Genomic DNA, 24,781 nt, shown 5'->3' on the forward strand with positions numbered 1-24,781 from the left:
ACCAAAAACACCCAATCACATCAGTAACCGTTTGTTATTGTTAGTTTGCTTTTGGTTTCTGTTTTTGTACTAATAAGGTGATTTTAGCTACCTAAAGAGACAATATCAAACTTGATATCTGCCTTATTTTTCTTCTTTAATACATGAGTACTAGAGAACTTTTAAGAAATATATTTTTAAACTATGAGGATAAAGGTGCGTTTGTCAGGGTTATCTCTGTGTGATGAAATTGTGGCTTTTTATTTTTATCTTTGAATTTTTCTATATTTTCTAAAGGTTTTCAAAAGGATATATTGTAATTTTAGAGTGAAGAGTTATTTTAAACTCTAGTGTTGCAAAATGTATAGAAATTCTACGAAGAGAAAAAAAAGTCATAAAAGTTAGTGACTAAAATTCACAGCAAATATTTGAGAGCAAATAAAAGTTCTCCTTCTAAACTCCATTGAGTATAGATGAAAAGACCCTACAAGGTATGAAATTAAAATTGTATGTTGTGAATCTTGTTCACAGAATTAATTTTTGTGGAACTAGGATAAAATTCATAAGTAAGGATTAAAATCATTTGTGTTCTAGCTATATGGGCAATGACTATCCAAGTCCAAATGGTATTATTATTCAGCTAACAGAACATGAAGCTTTTTTACAAGTGAATTAATAAGCATGGATTAATTACAAGAAGAGTAATACAATATGTTTGTAATATCTTATTTCATAAATTAAGCAATAGCTATACACATGGTCATTTTACTTTTATTCTTTAAGCTGTACTGCAATCCAACAATCAAAAACTGATTTTTTCATTGTCTAAATTTTATACTATAACCTTCAAAGTAGACTTCCTTAATGTGACACTCAAGGATATAAATGCACAGACTAAAACAATTATTTTTCTAAACTAATTACAATCGTGACTTGCTTAAATAACTCCCAGTCTGGCTTTTTCCTGTTGGGGATTTTTTAAAAAGTTATCATGACTTTTTGTACCTGGTCTCTGTCATCAGAGTGCAATTTCAGTGACTATTCCTGAGAGTGCAAGAGGCTGGCAGGTAATTAAGAAAAGTCATCATTACAAAGATATGTGTCTCAGACTGTGCAGATTGCCTTAAGTGTAGAACCACTATAAGACATCAGCTGCTTTTTGATTCATGTGGAAATTTTGGCTTACTCTAGCTTAATTTGTTATCACACTTGATCTACAACACTTTTTGAAGAAAAAGAATAATGACTTGGATAATGGGTCTTGAAATGTTGGCTACTACTCAGAATCCCAAAGAACTCTGGTTTATGTAAGTGACAGCTACTAATATTTAACATTTTAGTCAAATTATATTAAATGTGTATTTAAGCCTTATTGAAGTTAATATTTTACCAAATAACTACATTTTCAAAATTGATATAATAGTGAAAATAGTGAGATTTCTTTATATTTTTCTAAATGTCTTTAATGAGTGGTTTAATCCAAAGTAACTAGATTGTTGTGACTTTCTTCATTCCATATTGTTTTGATATTTTGCTTTAATTACGTAATTACATCCTGACCTCAAACAGATATGTAGTGGTAAAGAAAGGTACGCTTAACAACTTTTTCAACAGTTTTAAGTAGTATCCTTTGACACCATACCAAACCTCAGTAAGTTTCTAGAAGGTCATTTATAATATAGAATCCAACACTGTATCGGTAAACATTATGTTCTATGTTATCAAAATCCATGGATTTATCCTGTACTTTGAATAAATCTCTTATCCATGAAAAATTTTGTCACATCAATTAATGGCCATTTGGAATGCTACACTACATTAGACATTAGGTCTTCAAAATTAACATACATCATTATAGAGCATCAAAAAAACTCCTTTGTTACTTTCACCACTAATCTCATAAAAAGCACTCTTAATGTTGGGGAGCTGTTAAACTCCCACTGCAAATAAAAGTACTCCAAATGTCTAATTTTAGCTTAAAAGCTTGAATTTCATCCTTAGCAGGAAATGTCATTTTCCTTGAAGTGACTGGCTCACTTTGTTCATGTCTGAGAAAATAAAAAAAAAAAAATACTGAAGTCTGAATAGCTATAGTTTCTCTGTTGATTGTCCTCTCAAGTAAAAATAATTTTCTGTGACGGGGGGGAAAATGAGAGAGTTGGTTCAGCTTGAAACTTAAATGATTCCAGAGGTGTTTACCGTATAAAACACATTGTACTTTAATTTGTTCATGTGTATTTCCCATTTCCATATGCAATATATTTTTAAATGTGCACTTAAAGATCAACATTCAATTAAATTAAAACATTTTACTGCTTCATCAAGAATATCCTTAGGCTAACATGGTGAAAAATACAACAGATACACTAACATTAGTATTAAAATATGTCTGACCTCACAGATATTCTGGAAATCAACCTGCAGGTCTATGGATCATGCTTTAAGAGGCAGAAACATTTTCAACAGATTAGACATTTTCCTGAAATACCCAAAAGCTTGTTTCCATTCAGCACAGAAATAATTCTCAATCTTTTTTTGTTTTTTTTTGAACCGGGGATTGAAATCCGGTCCTTGCACTTACAAGGCAGGCCACCCAACCGCTGATCTAAATCCCTGGCCCTGTTCTCAATCTTTTAAATAAAAATTGATAAATATATTCCCTTTTCAGCCTCCCTGTCCCTGTCTCCTTCCCTTTCCTCCTCCTGTTCTTGTTATTATTCTTCTCCTTTGGGAAGATGGTGTGAAACTTAAATAAATATGTTCAATAATGATCTTTCAGCGAGGGTTTATTAAAAGGCACAGAATCCCTTGGATCATATAATGTGGCACATTTACCTACATTTAACTTATTCTGAAATAAAATCTCAACTATCTTCAGGGCCTATGCCCTAAAGAAGGATAGTAAATGTGCTAAGTGGAGACAGTATTTTATGTTTATAGGCATTTTTAGACACTGCAGTATTTTGAAGAACATATTTAACTTTCTTTGTGTTATTAGATATTACAGTGGTTGAACTAATGGAGCCTGTGAACCAAAGTGGGAGCTATTGCTCTCCATATTTACAAGTTTTCCCCAATGCCTCTAGAGGCACTAGCATTTTGTCTTCTGCACTAATGACAGATGACTAGTTGATCTTATAAACCAACCAGCCTGAGACACTCCAAAAGGAAAGGAAACTTGGGCACAGGACACAGGGTGTGATCACAACTATCCCAAGTAAATCAGAATGGTGTTCACCCTGTGCTGACAACGCTCCCTTAATGAGACGATTTTCCAAAACAAGTACTTAGGAACTTCAACATGAAGCTTATAGTACTGAATCTAAAGAATACTGGAAGAAGTGTAAATAAGGACTAAAGAGTATAGTAGATAATGTGAAATAGAAAGCACAGGTGCAAAGGGGAAGGAAAAGTGGGAGGGTAGGGAAAGGAAAGAAGGGAGTGGAATTAATATGAACAAATGAAAAAAACGGAAACAAAGTCTTTGTAGACAGGGAGGGATGGAGGGATTTAATGTGGGGGCAGGGGAATGGGGAAAAAACAAGAACCAAGATGAATTATGTAAAGGTGGAAATTTCCAATAATGAATGTCATCTTATTGTATATCTTAAAGGTACCAATAAAATTAATTTTAAATGAAATAAATAGGACATGCTTGAGTAAATACCGAATAGTTTCTCTGGTGTGAAAAACTAAGAGTGTAAATAAACTGTATAATTGGTAGTGTGAAATAGGAAGAAAATGTTTAAAGGGGAAGTGGGAAGGGGAGGGGAAAGGAAATAAAGGAAAGGAGAGAATGTGAAAAAGGAGAGAATAGAAACAAAGTCTTTGTAGATAGGGCAGGGTGAAGGGGGTGGGTGGAGGGCAGTGGTATGGGCCAAAATGAGAACCAAGATATATCATATAGAAGTACAAGATCCCAAAGATAAATGTAACTGTATTGTTTGCTTTCAATGTACCAATAACTTAATGGGGGGATATCAGAGGCATAGAGAAATTAAATTCAGACTGTAGGTATCTGTGTCTACAAGAAAAAAAAAGACAGCTTTCACAACTTACTAACTCTCACTCTCAAAATAATCAGCAGTTACTTTTAATTTTTATGCTTCTTAATGTCAACATTATTTTCTCATTGTATACTCCTTGATGTTCTTTATTAAATCCCTACCTCGATGGAATATCAAACACCTTTTCAACTGGAAATGAAAGGACACTGCAGACTACTGTGGGGTGTTCTCTTTGATTTCTTCCCAGGTGTAAGAGTTACAAATTTTAACTTCATAGGCCTCACTTCTTCCAGCTATATATTCTGAATTTCAAGCTAAAGTACTATTCATCCACTGGTTCTTTTTTTTTTCTCTCTTATTGAGTTTATGGTACATTTTAGGTATACAGTACAGTCACATTCATCATTGGGATCTTGTACCCGCCAGCATCTGCTGGTTCTTAAGCCTTCCTCTTTCTCTGTTTCAGCAGGTACTATGTGTCCAGCAAGAATACCAGCAAGAATATACCATAATATATGCTTTGAGTGAAAAATTTCATGATACCACCTCTAACTTTCTATTTAGATTTTTTAATTGGAAAAATAGAGCCAAATCTAATCTGATCGTAGGAATAAGAATTTATTTAATAAAAAACAGAAACCCCCATGTGGTTGTAAACCAAGGACCTCTGAACATAGAGGGAGAAGAGAGTAATTTCTCAGGCACTATTTCTCATCACTCCACGATTCTATTATTTTCTTTTCTCATTTACAACAATTCAGTACTAAAAATGACATCCCCTTTCTGTAAATATTCCTACAGCTGTTCATATTTCCTCTTTCTTTTTCCATGTACACATACGTATTGCTATTTGTAGTTAAAATTTGGAGGAAGAGAGAGAGAGCATCTATTCTTATCACTAGCGTATGGCTCTATATCGCTTCTGTCTCACAAGCAAATTTTGGTCTAACAGTTTCATTTTGTCTCAGAGCTAAAGGAAGTTACTTTTTATTTTTAGAATGATTTTTTAAAAACATTTTTCAGCTGACAGAATTCCAGAAAACAAATGTTGCCATTATAAATTGTCAAGGTTAGTTTAGAGAATGTAAATATTATATATATTTACATATATATATGTAATATATATGAATAAAGAAGCATTTTAAAACTTTCCAGAAAAATAATGGGTTTTAATTCTATCTCTTGAATTTGATAATGAATCAAAGTATTTGGATTATTTTCTATTTATTCAAGGTTGAATTAAAGCTGTGCCCATAACTGAAAACTACATATGTCTTCTTTATTCTCTTTGAATAAATTTGTATCAAACAAGACCAAAGAAGAAAGCAAGCTGTTGGTCTTTTCAGTATTTTCTTGTGCTGCTTGCACTCATGGACTGTAGCTGTGCCTTCTTAGCTTCAGAGAAAGCTTCCTCTTTGTGTGTGAGTCAGGGAAGACTGCTTGACCCTTTAGTCTACTCAGCCAGGGTTGTCAAATACTATATTCCTAGTAAACATTGACTGTGTTGGCCCCAATAGGCTCTTGGAAAAAGACAGACTCTTCTTCCCCATAAATATTCATTTTTCTGTGTGGAGGACAATTTCTGGTACATTATTTTCCTTTTACCTTTTGGGAAATGGTAAACTTTCAGGGAAGGGTAGCTAACAGGGATAATGCAATCACTGTCTAACATTACTCAAAGTTAAGGCTAACAGCAGGAAAAAAATGGCTTTTTTTCCTAGTGCTGAAAAGGTGGTCACTTGTGACATTAGAATGATGGACATATGATTTCCAAGTAGGAAGGATCCTGACTACTTTGATTTCCTCCAAAACAGCACTGAAGGACAAAATTAGTTTTAAACAAAATTAAAAATCAAAGAAAGCTATTATTTCCCTAACAAACTTGAACCCTGGAATTATAAAGGAAAAGTTGGTGCTTAATGCAGTAATGTAATATATATCATGCTTTTGTTAGTGAAATGATTTAAGAAGGCTGACCCATTCCAACTTCCCTTAAGAGATAAGGAATCTAAGGATTTAGGGGGATTAGATGGATTGCTCAGGGCTACTGAAGACCAAATACTAGAAGGCTTATCTGTTTTCTGATTCCTATTCCCAAACCAGGGGCCTCTGAATTATATCATACAGTAAAAGAATTGATGTTGATGAAAAGGTACAGCTTACTAAAGAAACATTTGCAGAGCACTCTGGTTTTGCTTAGATGTGAAAAAGAAGTGCCGACACTAGGTATATTATGTATAACTACCTACCAGTAAATGAGTATATACTTAGACACTCAGAATAAAAATCAGGTAGTTTATTAACAGAGAAATAATCTTGATAAGAGAACCAAATTATTTATAAGTCTGAAAGGGTCTCTAAAATGTAAAAGTAATTAAAAGAGCTACAGAGGACTTCAAAATTCTAGGCACTGTACACGTGCTGCCAGATTTAACCCTCATAAACCACACTTCAATAGATATGGTTGTACTGATTTTATTTTCCAAAATAAAGATTTTGATCAAATAATGTGCCCTCAACTGTACAACAGTAATTGATGAAAACAAGATTTGTGCATAGTCTGGTATGAAGTTCATGCTCTTAATCATTTATAATTAAAAAATTGTATTGAGAATTTAAATGTGAGTTGGTAAATATTAACGGAACATTAGCTTAGCCCATGGAAACAGACGGTGGTCGTCCATATATGCAGACACTTTCATGTAATCTAGATTCAATCTGATATAATTTCTAGAAAATATTAGCTTTACAGGATTTTAATGTAATATGATCATATTATAGCTAGAAGCATAAGAAACCATTTAATTAATCTTAATTTTATGAACAACTAAGAGTGTCCTGTTTATAGCCTGGTAGAAGAAATAGCTTTATTTAAAATTAGCCTTTAAAAAGCAAACTATGGAAAAATCCTTCAATACAGTGAAGCTGGTCTATCAACACCATTTTTCCAATAGCATGAAGTAACTTTATGTCTGTGTCACAGTTTGATGATTCTTGCACCATTTCAAACTTTTTCATTATTGTTATTAGTATGTATGTTATTCTTATCTGTGATCAGTAGTTCTTGATGTTACTATTGCCATTATTTTTGGGAGCGACAAACTGGGCCTATAAAAGATGACAACCTTAATGATTAAATGTAGGTAGTGACAGCTCCACTATGGGGCCATTCCCCTGCCTCTCCCTTTTCCTAGGGCTCCCTATTCATGAAACACAATATGGAAACTTGGCCAATCATGATTAAGAGTACAACATCCTCTAGCATGTCCTACACTTTAAATCAGTAACTACAAATTATTATGTTCAGTGAAGGTGAGTTAAACTGAAGAAAAGGCCTCTTGAGCCAGTTAGCCAAATTGTGAATGCAAAGACAACATCCTTGTTAAAAGTGTGGATTCAGTGAACACACACATGATAAGAAAGCAAGATAATCTTCCTGCTGATAAAGTTTCAGGACACCTCAATAGAAGATGAAAGCAGCTACAACACTCCTTTAAGCCAAATCCTAATCCAGGAAAAAAAAAAAAAAAAAACAAAAAAACACCCTAATTGTTTTCAATTCTGTAACAGTTGAGAAAGGTGAGGTAGCTGAAGCAGAAAAGTTTGAAACTATCAGAAATGTATTCATGAAGTTTAAGGACAGAACTCAGTTCCATACTATAAAAGTGCAAGATGAAGCAACAAGTGTTGATGTATAGCAGCAGCAAGTTATCCAGAACATCTAGCTAAGAAAATAGATGAAGACAGCTATTCTAAATACCTGATGTTCAGTGGATGTGCTCCATGCGAAGAAGATGTTACGTAGGAATTCCAAAGCTAGAGAGGAATAACCAATGCCTGATTTCAAAGTATCCAAGGACAAGCTGCCTCTCTTATTTTCATGCAGGTGGTGAGTATAAATTGAAGGCAATGTCATTTACCATTATGGAAATCCTCATCCTTTAAGAGTTATACATACCAAGTCTACTCTGCTTTTGTTCTGTTAATGGAATGATAAAGACTAGATGATAGCACATCTGTTTGCAATGCAATTACTAAGTATTTTAACCCCGCTATTGAGACCCACTGTTCACAAATAAAGATTTCTTACAAAACATTAGCACTTAGCAACACTGCACCTACGAACGTTGAAGGAGCTGTACAATGAGATTAACATTGTTCCTGACTGTGAACCCACATCCATTATGCTGTCCATGACTCAAGGAATAATTTCACTTTCAAGCCTTATTATTTAAGAAGTATAATTCATAAGTCTATATCTGCCAAAGATAGCTGTTACCACCCTGTTCAGTACACACCCATCAACAACAAGGCAAGACATTTTGCCACCAGTAAAATGATTATGATATTTCACTAAAGGCTAAGGTGGTCATTAGCAATTTTTAGCAATAAAGTAAATTTTAGTTAAGCTAGTTACACTGTTTTTTTGTCCATGATGCTATTAACATTTAATTGACTATATTCAGGTGTGAATACAACTTTTGTATGCACTGGGGAATCAACATATTTGTGTGACATGCTCAATTGTGATGTCCATTTTACTGCAGTGGTCTGGAGCCACAGGTGTACCATCTCTAAGGTATTCCTGTAACTAATTTTGAAATGCAAGTAATACTGCATCAAACAAAAGTTTAATACAACACTGGGTTAATAATATATTCTTAGAAATGAGTAAAACTATGAAACTATTTGTTTTATGGCTAAAAAGTTAAATTTATCTTTAAATAAATGTTGAGTTTCTGTCAACATTTTGATAAAAATAAATAATATAATCATCAAAATATTTTAGGACAATTTTATCCACTTAAAAGTCACTCCTTTGAAATTATACAGCTATTTAGTTCAAATATATATGAGACCCAAAGTCATTTAATTATAGTTCAATGAATGAACAATAGATTAAATTACCAACTGGGTAATTCAATTTGGCCATTAAGAAAAGTGAAGAAAGAATTCCTTGTATGGGCCAGTTATTTCAGTCAACCTAGTACTCAAAATAGATTTATAATTCAGCAATTAAATCTGCTGCACGGCACTCAGATGTGATGAACCGTGAATAAAGTGACTGTGACAAAAACAGTGGTTGCTTTAATTCCTGTCACATAAGAAAAGACATTTCAAACCATCTCAACTCATACTTAGGGTTTTTTTTTGTTGATATTTCAGAAAATCCATTATAAGTATTTACTATTGACTTACTACACAAAAAATGTTTAGTTCCTTGAAAGTGAAATAGCTTCAATCCACGTGGTGCTTTTATGACTATGGAAATATATAACACTTTTGAGAGAGTTAACAATTCTACTTCTAATATTCCTATGTTAATAACACGAGTTCCTATTTTGTGAAGGCATCTTCCCTTACGAGAATAGAGAATGGATGATATGCACACATAAACTATTACGGCTTCAAACTGGTGCTTATGGCAAGTGGAAACTGATAAGGAAAATGTTAGCATGATTTTAAAATAAGAGAAACATTACTTAGCAACTAAAGAACACTAGGATTGACCATTCATTCATATAGTCTTATACTTATTGTCTATCTATGTATTTCAGCTGTAAATCTACTACAAACTTTAGTATAAATATATCAAAGAAATGACATATGAGATAGGCTTAATAAGTTCATACTCCTTGAAACACTGGTGGTACATGCATGAGTGTTCCATCAGACAGCCTGTACCGCTGGTGGCAGATATAGTACAGTCGTGCATGGGATGATCATGCATGTACCACCAGTGGTTCAATTCACCCGGCAATGAAAATACAAATTAGGCCCCCTTATGAATATGTCAACCAAGAATGACAACTTGTGTGTGTGTGTTTGTGTGTGTGTGTGTGTGTGTGTGTGCATGTTTGCAATATATCTGTCCTCAGAATCCTTTTAAGGAATATATTTGATTTCATAGCACTCAGATAAGGATTCTTATTAGATGTAATTTTTTTTTAATTCAGTTTCCATTCGGGTAGAAAACAATTTTTAAGTTACATCAACAATTCTTTGATTTTAGTCAAATTAATAATATTGCTTTAAATAAATCCTGATGGATTATAGTTCAAATGTGCTTTACAAAATGAACAAATAAAGGTAAATGATAGTTTGATGTTTATATTCTAAGTCTTTCAAACCCTTCTATCTCAAATTTAGTATTTGCTAATCCAAATTCATTCCTTTATACCACTGAAAAACAGACGTTTCTACTATATTAAGATAATTAATATATTCTTGCAAATTTTCTGTGACTTATTTTAGTTTCCCATTTGACTCAATAGAAGTATTATTAAAGATATATAAATATAAGTACTTAAAATGTTTGTGGATATAATGCGTGTCTAAATAAATGCATGCATATGTTGGAAATAAATGCTACATTTGCATCTGTTACCACCAGGTAATATAACTGTGTTGTCAATAGTCATTAACATCTTTTAACTCAGTATCTCTGTGACTGATGGAGGGTGGAATACATGAAAAAGAAAGAGGTTTTAAAAATGGCTTTATATAAAGCACTGAGAAGCTGTCAAATGAATGACTAATTTGCTTTTAGGATAACCCTATACACAGCTAAAGTAGTGTGGTAACTGCAGAGAGTTAAGAGTACAAAGATTGGCTCATTTCTATACTTTAATGAGCAGTCCACACCAATTACTAAGTACTGTGTGTGCTTTTCTGTGATTCACATGAGTCCATGTAAACCATACTAGTGAGAGTAAAGGAGAGAATAGGTACTAGATAGAGAGGAGATAGAGGAGTCACTGAATCTTGGAGAACCTTCAGCCAAGTTCTGGTTATTTAGGAGAGGGAAATGGGCCCAGAGTCTTAAGGATTTGCCCGAGAAGAGAAAGGAAGGTAAAAGATGATGAAAAACAACATTCTGTCATAATATTTATCTAACCTTCTTGTAAGAACTTTTATGTCCATATTTACCCATCAATCTAATAGGCCAAGCTCTGTCAGACTTAGCCAATTCTATATCTCTTGTAGTTAGCAGTCTTTCACAGAAATGAATGTATATGTTGATGCATAGGTGATAGTTCAATATTAATTCAGGGAAGAGTCTAATCCTAATCCTCACTTTCACCTTTTGAAAAATAAGGTGATGACTTTCTCTTTTATTGTTATCAATCAGAGGAAAGTGAAACAATATTCAATAGATATTATTATCAATGGGCTGAGCACTGATGGACTGAGCGAACAAGTAAGTGACTAAATTAGGCCGATATATGTATTTGTTTTCCAAAAACCTTCAATGACAGACAATAGTTTTGGCATACTTTCATCTAATGATGTCTTAGAAAAAAAAGAAGTGAGATAAAACAAAACTAAACACTCAAATACAGGACATGTAAGAAGTACAAAAAATGCTTACAGGAAAAATCTGTTGTTTGATCCATCCCAGACAGTGTCATTCTGAAGAGGAAAAAAAAAAAAAGCACTGACGTACCTGACAAAATTCTGACTTCTGCTTCATTTCCTATCCTTGAGCTGGCTGGATTCCGAGCTGAGCATTGATAGATCCCGATGTCCCCTGCTTGAAGTTGGCTGATCTGCAATGCTCCAGAGGGCAAGACCACCACTCGGGAGTCTCCAGGGGCCGGGGTAAGGTCCTGTTGATTTTTCTGCCAGTGGATTGTTGGCATAGGCTCCCCAATGACTTCACACTTGAGTAGCACTGTGTCTCCCGTGAAGGCTGTCACAGACTCTGTCTGGGAAAGGAACCTCAGTGGTCCTAGGGGAAAAACAAAGAAGAAAAGGTAAGTGTTTCAGATGAAGCACACTATTCACCAAGAAAAATAATCCCACATTGCATTTTTATAGGAAAATGTATTTTACAAGATATTTTCTCAAACCCCGTCTCACTGTTCTTATGCTTTAACACATCACCTATCAGGGACTATGAGTGGGGGTAGTCGCTAAAAACAATAGTGTTGCCATTTATCCCAAGAAGCTCACTGTTTTTTTACTATTGATTAATCAGACAGCCATGCGAAGTACACAGAGCAGATGCAATCTAATTTTGCACATGTGGAAACTGAGGCTCCGAGAAGTGAAATTTCACACACAAATTCACGGTATGTTGCAACCCTCTAAATACAACGTTGTTCTTCTGAATCCAGGTGCTGTGCCCTTCCAGTTTCCCAACTTTAGACAAAGATATCAGGTCATGAGGATTTATTAAGGATGGTCAGGTGACATGACCTGTGGCAGTTTCAAGAAAGACGGATGGTATCAACTGCCAATTAAAGTAACAAAGAACAATCTTTTATGGGCTGACTGCTTAAGGCAAATGATCATTAGCATTTGTCAGAAACAGTGTGCTGCAAAAGCCCTAAAGGTGAAATTAAGTAGCTTGTGTTTCTTGCCTGGTTGGGCTACTTACTCTGCATGAACCTTTGGACAATTTATTTCGTTTGTTGGACTATAAAATAGGACAACAGCTAACTCGTAGGACCACAAAGATGCTCATATGAAATAACATGTGAAATGATGCATTCATACCACATAGCTGACTAAGGAAATGAAAGGGAGAATTTAAAAACCTTGTCATTACTGATTATAAGCATGGTGACTAGGGAGCATTCTCCATCATGATGCTTCACAGGAAACGGCAATAAGATATTTTGATCTTGCCCTCTTTAACCTGCTTTGATAAACAAGTTTATATCTATGATTCTAATCATTTGACCTTGGAAATGCTTAAGGGTTTTTAGTGATGATAAAGAAATTTTTATGAATTATGTCATCATTGACAAATCATTGGAAATTTGATTTTCTACTAGTAATGGAATCCAATTATTTTGCTTTTTATATTTTTGTTAGTATAGGTTTATTTTGCAAAGCAATTACATTCATCTTGGGGATTTCTGTTCCATTCATCACAGTTATATTCTGATATTTCCAAATTCACTTTAATTTTCCTGGGGTTGTTTAAATTGGATGTACATTTCTCAATAAAACTTGATCCATTCATCACTTTGGGGTTCATATCAAGCCTTGCTAAACATATTTCATATTATTGTAATATTTATTTTATATCATTATTCTAATTAAGTCAAAATTTCCCAGTTCCAGGTTTAAGTTTTCTCAAGGAGTTTTGAGTTTTTGTATCATTCTTTAGTCAATGGCATTCCATTTTATTCTGTTTTAAATACTGCTAGTTTGAACTTGGGACTACTGAGTCTCAAAAAATCTAATTTTCCTTATAAATAGATAAAAATTTAGCTAAGGACAGAGGGAAAAGATATAATGGCCTGGGTCAAATGTCATAATTTATTATGAGACAATAAAAAATTGTCTAGTTTCTTTCCTTAGATGACAGCAGAATTTCACACTTTATTCAAAGGTTAAAGTCTTTGAGCTAAAAGATAAGTCAATCTTTGAAATATAAAATTACATCAATATCACCTATTGACTAGGTACAATATGCTGAAGGTTATCCTCATGATAGCTGTACCTGCACAAACAGACTGGAAATTGGGGAGATGCAATATTAAAGTTGTTAAGCATGACTAATACTAGACAATACAGAAATATTAACTGTGATGCAAATATTAACTCATCAATTAAAATGTATCCCACATAAACAGATACTAAAATTATTCATCTGATTCCTAAACTAACCTCTGGAATTTAGACTCCTGGAGTTATGTGGGTCAACACTACAGATATATCTGCAGAGGGTACCACTGAGTAGCCTAATTCCATTCTCAAAAAAACTAATCTGTAACTGTGCTGGACCTACCTCTGAATGAAAAATAAAAGGAATCAGTTACCTTGAATATGGTCTTATTATTCAAAGTCCAATTTCCACATGGTTTATAGTGTATAGTTTTGAATCTATTCAAAAGATTAAATTTGGTTAATCTGCTGTTGATTAACTTCAGTATATATGTAAAGAATTTACTTAAACAGAGAATGGATTGCTTGACCTATACAAAGGAAAACTATAATGTGTAGTGGCAGATTTTTTTTTTTTTTTTTGCAGCTTATGTTGAGCAACAAGGTTCAAATAAATTTCCTGTGTTTTTATTCAAGTTTTCTTTTTCATCTCCATTCAGTTTTTCAGTTTGTAGTTAAACAGTAATAATTTTCCCATAGGATCAAATTATATATTTTTCAAATGTTGGATAAACTAAAATATTTTTGGTAGTTTTATAAAACATCTGGGCACTTTTATATATTAAAATATACGGCTCTTTGTAAGACATACTCATTAGATAAATCTAATTACAATATATATTTTATATTTGAATATCTCTGGTACTCTAAAAGTGAACTTGCAAGTAAGTTCAAGAACACAGAATAAAATATAAAAATTAAAGAGTAATTCAAACCTATATTCAACAATAGTCTCCCTATATGAACTTCATCTGGCTGGAAATATTCTACATAAGGCATGAGATTGCACAGCAGTGTAATCAGACTTAATGGAATTGGCTTCTATTCCATATTCTTATTTAGTAAGTACACTGTGTTAATTTAAAATCTTAATAAATAAGGGTCAGCATTTCATCTTATTTAATAGTGAGCAATGCAATGTTTGGAAATTTCAAAAGGTTGATTGTTTGTCATAGTGGTAAATCATAAGCTATCTGTAGCCTTTTCTTTTTGTACTATAACTGTCTTGAAATTGCCAGATACTGGCCCTCAGCTTAGTGTTATGTTTTCAAGGTACGAGTATGGGCATTTGGTAATGAGCATTAAACTCATTGTAATTTCTAAGAATAAAATACCATATTTGTTCAAGCGTCATTTAGCACTGTAATGCAATACAAATGATTTTGGTGCTTTCTCCAACTATAATTTTAACTAGATACTCATGAAAACTAGTTCCCTGCTCAGCGAGAGCCTATTGTTCCACTCACACACACCGCTTCCCACCTCTGTTCCTTCCTCATTCTGTTGCGTTCTAAGCAATCAAAATGTCAGTGTCCCAAAATTCTCGTAATTTTTAAAATTTCACTTGAGATACTGTGATGCTCCTCAACTTTCTGGTATTTTCTTAATACCCATATGCTGAGCGAAAAGGCTTCTGTTTAATTGTATACACAGTAATCTAGCACAAGAAGCTAATTATCTATATTTTCATATCAACTATTGGATCTGTTAAAAATTTTGAGGCCTAAACATGGTCGTTTATTTTATTTTTCATAGTGCTTGCTTTGAAAGCAAAGCCCTCTTCTGTTATACCTACCCATCAAAATTGTAGTCACTCTTTAAGGTACTGCCCACCTGTTTCCTAGTTTTACTGAAAATCATTTTAAAACCTTTAAGAATATTATAGAACTTATAATTTACAGGTACCATACCAGAGTTGAGTGTATAAATAAAAACGTCTGAAATGTGTTTGCACATTTGTATTATGTTCTCTGTATTTTACTTCCACGGGGTATATCAAATATTTACTGACAGAAAGAAAAAAAAATCACATAAATATTTTCTGAGGTTCTACGTGAGTCTAAATGTTTTGCAAACATCCACATCTTCCAAATTGCATTCGAGGTTTGGTCCTATCACTTTCCAAACCTGGGTCAGTTTGGGTTGGTGACCAATAATAACACACTGGAAGTGAGTCTCCTCCTTCCCCTTTTCACCATGTAGATAATTTTAGGCAAGGTTTCACTTTTAGAGTTTACGCTACTCTAAACACCTTTATAAATGACCTCATTTAACCGTCACAACAGCTCTTCATTATTTTTACAGTGCTAAGGATTGAGCTCAGTGCCTTGCTTATGCTTGCAAAGTGTTCAGGAACTGAACTAAATCCATAGCCTATGACAGTTCTTTAAGTAGTGTTATTATTTCCATATTACACATGGAACAGGTATCAGAGCAAAACTCTTCCAAGGGAGTACACTGTGGTGTGTGATTTATTTGAAAAAAAAATGTAGTAGTGAATTATTATTTTTTTAAATACCTTATTTCCTCAACCTAAGTGAAGATGCCTCAGATGAGCCTCAGAAACGGCACAGAACTGAGGAAACTTTTGCTTATTGAGCAGTCAGTTGTCAGTTCTCTATACCCGTGGGTTCCACAAATGCAAATTCAATCAGCTATGGATTAAAACTATATTAAGAAAAAACACTTGTGTCTGTACTGAAAATTGGAATACAACAACTATCTGCGTTGTATTTACATTTACATTGTTATAAGTATTATGAGTCAACCAGTGATAATTTAGTATCTCCAGGAGGATGTATCTTGACTATGGAAATATTATGCTATTTTATATAAGGCTTTGAATGTCTGCTGGTTTCATATCTGCAGGGCTGTTTTGAACACTATCTCTTGTAGATATTGCAGAATAATGGTATAGTCTTCTCTAAATAAAAATTTTACATACAAATTTCAACCAGAACCGCTGCACAATCGAAAATACCACAAAATATATTTTTAGTGCTGTCAGAGGGCTTCCATATTTAGCCTTGGGGAAGATTGTTTCCAAGCATGAACTGTAGTCAAAGTTCCTACCTTCACATCTTTCCTGGCCCAGGATACTAAAACAGCCATAAATCTAGGAACACAGCCATAAATCTAGGAACACCTGGACTTGTTAGACGATTCCCACACCAATCAACTCACAGGTTTAGACATTATCTATACCTCCACGTGTTAACAAAGAGTAGAACTCATTAGTGAGAAACTATAAAAAGGGAAGAACATTTTGTTCTGCATATGGAAGAGTCAGACACATATGGAAGCTCAGTTTTATCCCTTTCCTCAAAATGATAAACAGACATTTTTAATTCCAATTTTGTAAGTGACTAATACACACCAAAAGTGCCTCGGCTTTAACATCAGAAATTGTTTTACTGTCACCAATCCTAACTACAGTTGTATAGAAAGCACTCATTGCTGTTAACAAGAGATATGTAGCCATTATGAGATTACCATGGAAAAATAGGTCCACTCTGTTTATTTAGATTTCTATAAAGGATCTCTCAGTTATTATTTTACAGAACTTTAACACTAAAAATATTAAGTATTTACTTACATATGTTACTTTGTTAAATGTTGTTCAAGGCCAGTTATTTCTAGAACATTTACTATCTATGCTTTTAGTTATTTATTTTTTAGCTCTTCTAATATCATGGTTGCTTGAATATCTATCTGGGCTTTAACTGCACCGATGCATTTCAAAACCCTCACTTCCTCACTGAAGCCTTCCCCAGCCTAGGGAGAATCAGCTGTCCCTAAAGCTTCCCTTTGTACCACTTATTTTGATTATAATTAATTAACTGTGGAATTTACTTTATAACCACCTTCCTGGCTAATTCCACAATAGTGGGGGTTGATTATATTTTATTCTGTACTGTAAATACTTACTATAGTGCATGAGAAATAATTTGGTCATCAAATACTTGTTGAATGAAAAAATACATGTTATTGCCAAGGTAGTCGGTTTAGGTAAATAACCCCAGGATCTAACCACTGGGAGGTCTAGGAAAGGTGACAATAACTAGGGAGGCAGAAAGAGCAAGAGAAAGTAGTAATTTTTTTTTTTTTTTTTTAGGTAACATGAAAAATTGCTGAGGATAGAGAACATAGTCAAATCTATTCAAGCATAAAATCTTTCCTTTGAAAAGAGAATGTGGTATGGGAAGAGAGGCAACGCCTAATGCATTTTTGAAAACTTCACCTAAGCTTCAGAAGTTTAAATTGAGAATCAGTGGACATTTTGGATGGGATTTCCATCCTTTCTTATCAATGACTCCAGGAATAAATGTTATCAGACATCTCAGGGCCAGCTTGACTCAGTTGAGATAACCTGGGCAATGGCTGAAGCCATCATTTTCTTTCAGGACAATGCATGTTTACTTAGCTTTAAGGTACAATCAAAAAATTTGCTGTCACCAGGGTAGTAGAAATGTTAACAGAAAAAGCAGCAAATATTTTTCATTTGAGCTTTTCTTTTGTGATGCTTAAAAAAAACAAAAGGTAAAAATCACCATGGCAATGAATGAAAAGCTGCTGAATCTGTAGGGACATCAAAAGTGTTAGGCTTTCAGAATTAAAATAAGAACAATAGTCTCTCCCTGTCCTTTCACCCAGGCATTTGCACACCACATAGACAGGGAAATCTTGCAAATCTTTCCTTTAGGTGCAATCAAAAAGTTAGAATATCTTAGATGTGCACCCTCATTCATTCAATTCCAAAGTAGTTTGGATTTTAAGCATTTCAGTTCATATTTATGCCAACACTCTGGGGAGGCCTCTCTTCTATGCACACACCCCCAAAATAGACCTATTCCTTTGAAATTCTAATCTGAAAATGGCATATTTTTCTGATTTGCCCTCTAGACTTGTTGGCAGACTATCAGGCCCCAAATCTTCTCCTGTGGAAGGTCTAATTATTAAGTAATTAAAGTTCATTTAATAAAAAGAGACTTATCAATTGGGGGACAGATGTTGAGGCTAGAAACATGTCTTGCTTTCAAATATTCAGCAATATGCTAATATTCTGTACCCACCATTGGAGAGCTTCTATAAATGCCTGATTTGCTCCAAATTGAAGCCTGCAGCTTATGTCCCTTCAAAGCCAGACCTCGTTTGCCCTTGTTTAATTGTCAAATTAGCTGAAGGGCAGATAATAAAGGTAAGCTAAAGAGAATTTTTCTAGATTTAGCTCTCTACAAAAAGCAGCCAAAGACAATTGAAGAATATTCATGGAATTCAAGTTCATCTCTGCCTGTATATCCCACGTCCCTTGGCAAGCTGTCATTTTCTTTCTCTCTCTTTTTTCTTTGTTTTGTGTTTATTTGTTTGCTTGATTATTCACTGGCAAAATTACCAATTCCTAGATGTTTGGCTGAAGAGCAAAGGCTCAAATATGGCTGTCACAAGCCTAATAACTGCCTGAGGGTGCCAGTCATATTTACGTAGTGTGTGATCTTAAAAGAAACAACCATGTGGCCAATTAATTGAATGTAATAGTAGAAATGTGAAGGAGAAGAAGGAAAATAGTAAGAATCAATTACACAGTTTGTCTCTTTTGCTCTTTAAATCCAGCAGCCCGAAGAGAACTTATCCCCAGTGCCAAAGTTGGGGAAGGAGATATGTCATCAAGCCCTGCATGGCATCAGTTTTAAAGTTTGTCCAACATAACATATTCAAAAGAGCTGATACTGACCCAGATACTTAAAAGAACTAAAGATGGACTAAAGTGACTAAACCAAAGAGCCAGAAGCACATGATGATTTGGGGCTCCTTCAGTCCCAGTGTGGAAAACCTGTTTCATTGCTTGTCCTTCATGATCTAACCAAGGATTTTTGCTAAATTATTTCTCGGTGGCCTTCAAATCCATGCAATAATTCTGGATTTTTCCAAAATATCCTTCTTAACCCACGGGGCATAACACATTTTTTGTTATAAAAGCACAAAAATATAGGTGTGTAAAACCCACATTTATTCATGAGGATATTTCTATTGATGTATTAATTTTAATTTTGAGTTTTATTAAACAATGAGTGCTTAACAGAAAAAATAAAAATAAAGCGACATATTTTTAATATGTATTGAATGTATATAAAAAAGCATAAAAATTTTACATATTAACTTGACTGGTTTTCAGTGTACAAAGTCTAAAAAAGAACATGAGAAGTAAAAACTTATGTGAACTACAACAAAAATACCAATAGAACTACAGTGAAATAATATTTGCTTCAATTGTCATACCTAAGTCTTCACATATGAAAACTGTATATTCCATATACGATTATTGCTTACACTTATAGCATGTATGTTTTGTTTTCTTGTCCTTTCTTAGGGCACAGATGACATCTTTTTGGCTTTCCTGTGGTCATAATATGTCTTTGTGATGCTACACCTACCTGTTTTCCTATCATTTCACCACATTGTGTGCTCCACAATTTTACTGCATAATTTCCTGGGAAGAAACATTTTGTTTTTCTTCTGTTGTCAATGATCTCATGAGTTTCAGTCTCAATCCTCTAAGAAAATTGCTCCATAGTATTTTGCACTTATTACTTCTTTGTAAATTACCAAACTGTACCACACCTGTTTAGGATCAAATAAAACACAGGCATTGGCCAACACTTTGTGTTTCAAGTCACATCATAGTTGCTGATAATTGAAGAACATCTACTCATTATTGTTTTTTTTGTAGAAAATTTCCAACTCCTGTTTTTTGGAGGTTTCTTTATCAGTGTTTCCATCATGATGCAATGTTGACCTCAGCAGTACAAGTTCGTTTTTCTTTGCCATATACAAAGCCAATGTAAATCTTTTTGAAGTACAAAGATTGTACTATACAATGTTTTGAAATTGTAACATTTCATTTGAAATTTCTACTTTGTTCCTGTGTACAGTTCCCATGCTGGTAAACTTGTGCTCTGTTAGCAAATGTAACATGGATTGGAAACTGGTAAACCAATTGTCAACTGGCACATTCTGATTAGTTTGATAGATGAGAACAACAGTCTGTTTATAACATCATTTGGTTTATTACTGTATGAATAAAAACTGGTGGCTGAGTGCAAGCTTACATTTCTAAATTGAAAGCATGATAAGTCTTTGTTTCTACAAGGGCGTACATTTTTATGGCATATTTTGAAGGCTCTTTTGGCATGTACTTTCTGAATCTATAGTGGCCATAAAATGCTGCAAGATGTTCATCAATAGTCATTATTCATATGATGTATAAATTGCTTGGCAGTTGCTCACAAATCTGTCAATGACCAGGTAGCAGCCAGATTATCAGTTCTTTTTCTTTCTTGGTGGGTGGTTTTATCATCAAACCTCAGGCAAATTTGAAAGAAACCAAATCTCCTCAATGTCCTTGTTGTTCTACAAAGCTCAAGTTCACACTCATCACTCTTCTTCAGTCATTTACACTGCTATGATTACCATGAAAAAGCCCTATGTACAGCAGACCTATGAATGCTTTCAGTTCAGCTAGTAAGATATCATGCTAAATACAATTCTGAGTATGGCTATTTGTGCATCCAGAATATTTTACTGGTATTTCAGCCTTTGTGCATTTCACAACATCTTGTATCATTTCATCTGTAGAAATTTCTAACACTGAATGGTCGTGCTGGCATTCTGTCCAATAGGTTTCATCCCTGCGAAGGTCCTCACTGTATTTTTGAACATAGTTCCAACATTAGATCATTCCATTTGGTTGCATGACCATTTTGCAAATTTTCACTAGTCAAATATGCACTCACATTGCTGTTTTCTTCATCATCTGAATCAAGGTCTATATTCCTTGTCTATTTCATTCCCTGTCTTGCTCCATTTCATTGTCACAGAAACTTTGGCTCACATGGCCAATGTCAAGGACATCACCATAATCATCATCATCACCATCCACCCACACACTTCTGTTATGAAAATATGTATTCCACCAGAATGTATCATTTTCATCATCCATGCATGAGTAATCTTATGATTCACTTTTAACCTCCTCTAAAACATGCAAATCTGGTTTTTCGTGTGCCATTGCATAGAACTGGGCTATTTCTACCAGAAAAATCAAAAGAAAACTTTTTTTAAAAAAAACAAATCCTAGAGTGATGTGGCTGTAAATTACCATGTGTGATGCTTAGGTAAATGTATGCAAAACATGTTAGATAGAGCATAATGTGGGTGAAAATCCCAGTTTGACACTTTTGCATAGATACATACTCCTTACCATTTGTTGTACCAAGCAGCTAAACACAAAGATTACTTCCTGTATCCCTCAGAGAAAGGTATGAGACACAACGCTGGCTAAAATTATACTAAACATTTACAGCAGAAAAGTAAGAGATGTGTTTATGGAATCCAACATTATGCCCCCACTGTTAGTAAGAGCCTTAGGCCCATGGTCCCATTATAAGAATTAGGAAAGCATGCCCTCTCCAAAGAGCTAAATTTTATTACTACATAGGTTCAGCCAGTAAATCCAGAGATGGATTTCAGGACCCACTTATCAGGTAAGAACTGCACTCATATACTAATAGCACTGTTTCTCTTTATTTCATTATGAATAATCAGACAGTCATGAGCCAGCTTGGCTCATCCATGTCTTTCATTAATTTCAGAGTCAAGAGTTTGGGAAGACATTCTTTTAGGCAGCATTTTAATAACTTCCCTTTCATCCATCTGAGTTATTATCTAGCATCTATTCCCAGCACAAGATTAAATAATGAAGAGCTTTACCACCTCTTCCTCAAACTCGTATGGTATTGTCTTCCTGGATATAGATCTTTCATAAAATATAATCAAATTATAGAAAACATCAATGCCATTAGTCTATAAGTTGGAAAGGAATACTTCTAAAACTAAATAGATAACCATGTATAGTGGCAACTACCTTTCATCTTAGCTATACTGTTAAATCTTTGATGACTAAAACAGGCTCTATGCTTGTATATATGAATTAAGTGGAGACTCACATTTCTTGTGCCTATTAATTAGGAGTTGTTTGTGTTACTTTAAGATATTCCATAAGAACTCTTTAAAGAACAAACTTCTAATATAAAAAATATTCTTTAGTGACCAAAACTGTAAATATAAGCCAAAATGATATAGCATGTTAGCCTATCAATATTGCAAATCTTTTGAAATGATAATGAACCATGCTTCTGAAAGTGTGAATTGATATGTCACTGAGGTAAAGTTATTCGGCAATGTAAATTACAATGTTAACCCAGTACTTACATGTCTAGGAATGTATCCATAAATATCTAGACAAAACTGTTAGAGATATGAAATTATTTAATACAATATTATTTAAATTAATGAAAAATGAAAAATGGGCTAATTGAACAATTATTAATGGATTAAGAAAATTTTGATATATTGACTATATAAACAGCAGGTAACTATATAAAGTATGTTGAGAAATATTTTTAAAAGGGAAATATTTCATTTTTTTCTAATAAGTATATCCTAAATATACAAAAGGAAACTTTCAAAATACTTCTAATATTCTATTCAGTGTATCATACTGAGTGCAAATTGCAAATAACTGCTCATGAGCATATTGATTTCACAAAAAGATGTTTACCACGAGAGGCTTTGACAATAACTATTTGTATTCCCTACTTTGCAGATAAAATTATTGTTATAAAAAGTTGAGATTGGTTTATAATCAATAGCAATAAATAATTTTACAGAATTCAGGCTCAGGCTTTCCATCAAGTCTTATTATGTATGGTTGAAGAATGGTTACAACACTTATGAAAGTTAATTATGAATGCAGTAGATATTTGTTGGGCATACTAGCAATTGTACATAACTGAAGGCAAGCAAATAATCCAAATAAAAAGCAAATCATCAATGGAGGTATAATCTTCTGTTTTACAGTATGTTATTGTCAACAATCCTTCCCTATTTTACCTAGGTTATCTTGTCAAGTATCCCTACCACCCCTAACTATATTCATGAGAATTTGCAGGTCAATCATTCAGTCGACCAGTCAATCAGTATGGTGACTAACTGTATGTGCTACATTGATTAGACCACCAGGCACCAAGATATTTGGTAAAACAAGATTGTGGGTGTGTTTATGAGTCCATCTCTGGATAAAATTAACAGTTGAATTGTGCACTGAGTAAAGCAGAATGCCCTCCTTACTGCTGGTAGGCCTCATTCAATTCACCGAAGGCCTGAATAAAACAACTAAGCAGAGTAAAAGATAACTGTGCATAATGGTATTTCAGCTGGAACATAGATCTTTTCCTGGTTTGGACTTAGACTGGAACCCATACTATTAGCTCTCCTGATTCATTGGCTTTCAGTTTAGACCTGCAACTACACCATCAAGTTTGCTTTGAAACGCCTGCTGGGAAGACAATAATTAGGAAAAGTTTCCAAAATGTAATATTAACTGGTTATTGAATAATGAATGGAATCACGAGGAGCATGAGATCCAAAAGAATATTCTGGACAGGAAAAATAATGTGCAAAAATCAAGAATCCAAAGACCATACAAGTTTGGGAGAGAACATATAATTCAGTAAGTGATGGGGAAGCATAAGGGATTTTTAAACCTGCCTTCTAATACCACATGAGAGGTCATTATTGTTTTTTAGTCTTATCCTAGGTAAGTATCTTCTGACCAGAGAAGTGCTACAAATTTCATGAGGATGGAAGCTATTACCCCTGTGTTTTAGTATTCATAAAATATTAGGCATATAGTAGCACTCATAAATACTGACTTATCTCTATTTATTGAACAAATATTTGGTAACATGCTTCTATTGTATTAAACCAACATGCTTTGTGTTATGTAATAAGTTAAATTACTTGATAGGAGTTATAAAATTATTGTTCAGAAAATGATTCATTCCTTTAGATTTTGGAATTCCAAGGGAGGAGTCTAAAATTTACATCCAGCATCTTTTCTAAGTACATCATAAAGCCTCAATAATAGGGAAGCCCATGACCAGAAAAACTTAGCAAGTAATTATACTACTAGTTTCAAAGGTCTCTGAAACAATAATCTATTCATTTATTATTTTTTCAAACTTTGAGCTTTTTGATATTAAAAAGATGAAATTATTTTCCATCCCCTAGTCTATTAACCCAAATGCATATTTTTCTAATTACTGGTAGCACTGGTATATACTGGCACTATATAAGATATAATATTTTCTTATTACTTGCATCATTGATTCAGTACATACTAGGCATTGTAGTATATGGAATAGTACATACAAGGCAATATAGCAATAAAAGTATAACTTTTACACAACTATAAATGGCTGTAGTGAAATTGCTTGGCAATATTTACTACTCTAAATAGATTTGGTAGGACCACTCTTTTTTTTTTTTTTTTTTTT

At 33.7% G+C, this 24,781-nt stretch overlaps 1 protein-coding gene across 3 annotated transcripts in view; it reads right to left on the reverse strand.

Annotated features, from left to right (window-relative positions):
• The window catches only part of Dcc (DCC netrin 1 receptor), a 1,126,179-nt gene that overhangs the window by 613,756 nt on the left and 487,642 nt on the right, over positions 1–24,781 (reverse strand). For all 3 annotated transcript variants that reach the window (XM_033757479.1, XM_033757478.1, XM_033757477.1), the window contains exon 3: positions 11,434–11,718. In XM_033757479.1, the coding sequence (XP_033613370.1) occupies positions 11,434–11,718 (285 nt within the window). The remainder of the gene's footprint in view (positions 1–11,433; positions 11,719–24,781) is intronic.

Source organism: Fukomys damarensis, unplaced genomic scaffold, assembly GCF_012274545.1.
Source record: "Fukomys damarensis isolate Sample0158 unplaced genomic scaffold, DMR_v1.0_HiC HiC_scaffold_30, whole genome shotgun sequence".
Taxonomy (NCBI): Eukaryota; Metazoa; Chordata; class Mammalia; order Rodentia; family Bathyergidae; genus Fukomys; species Fukomys damarensis.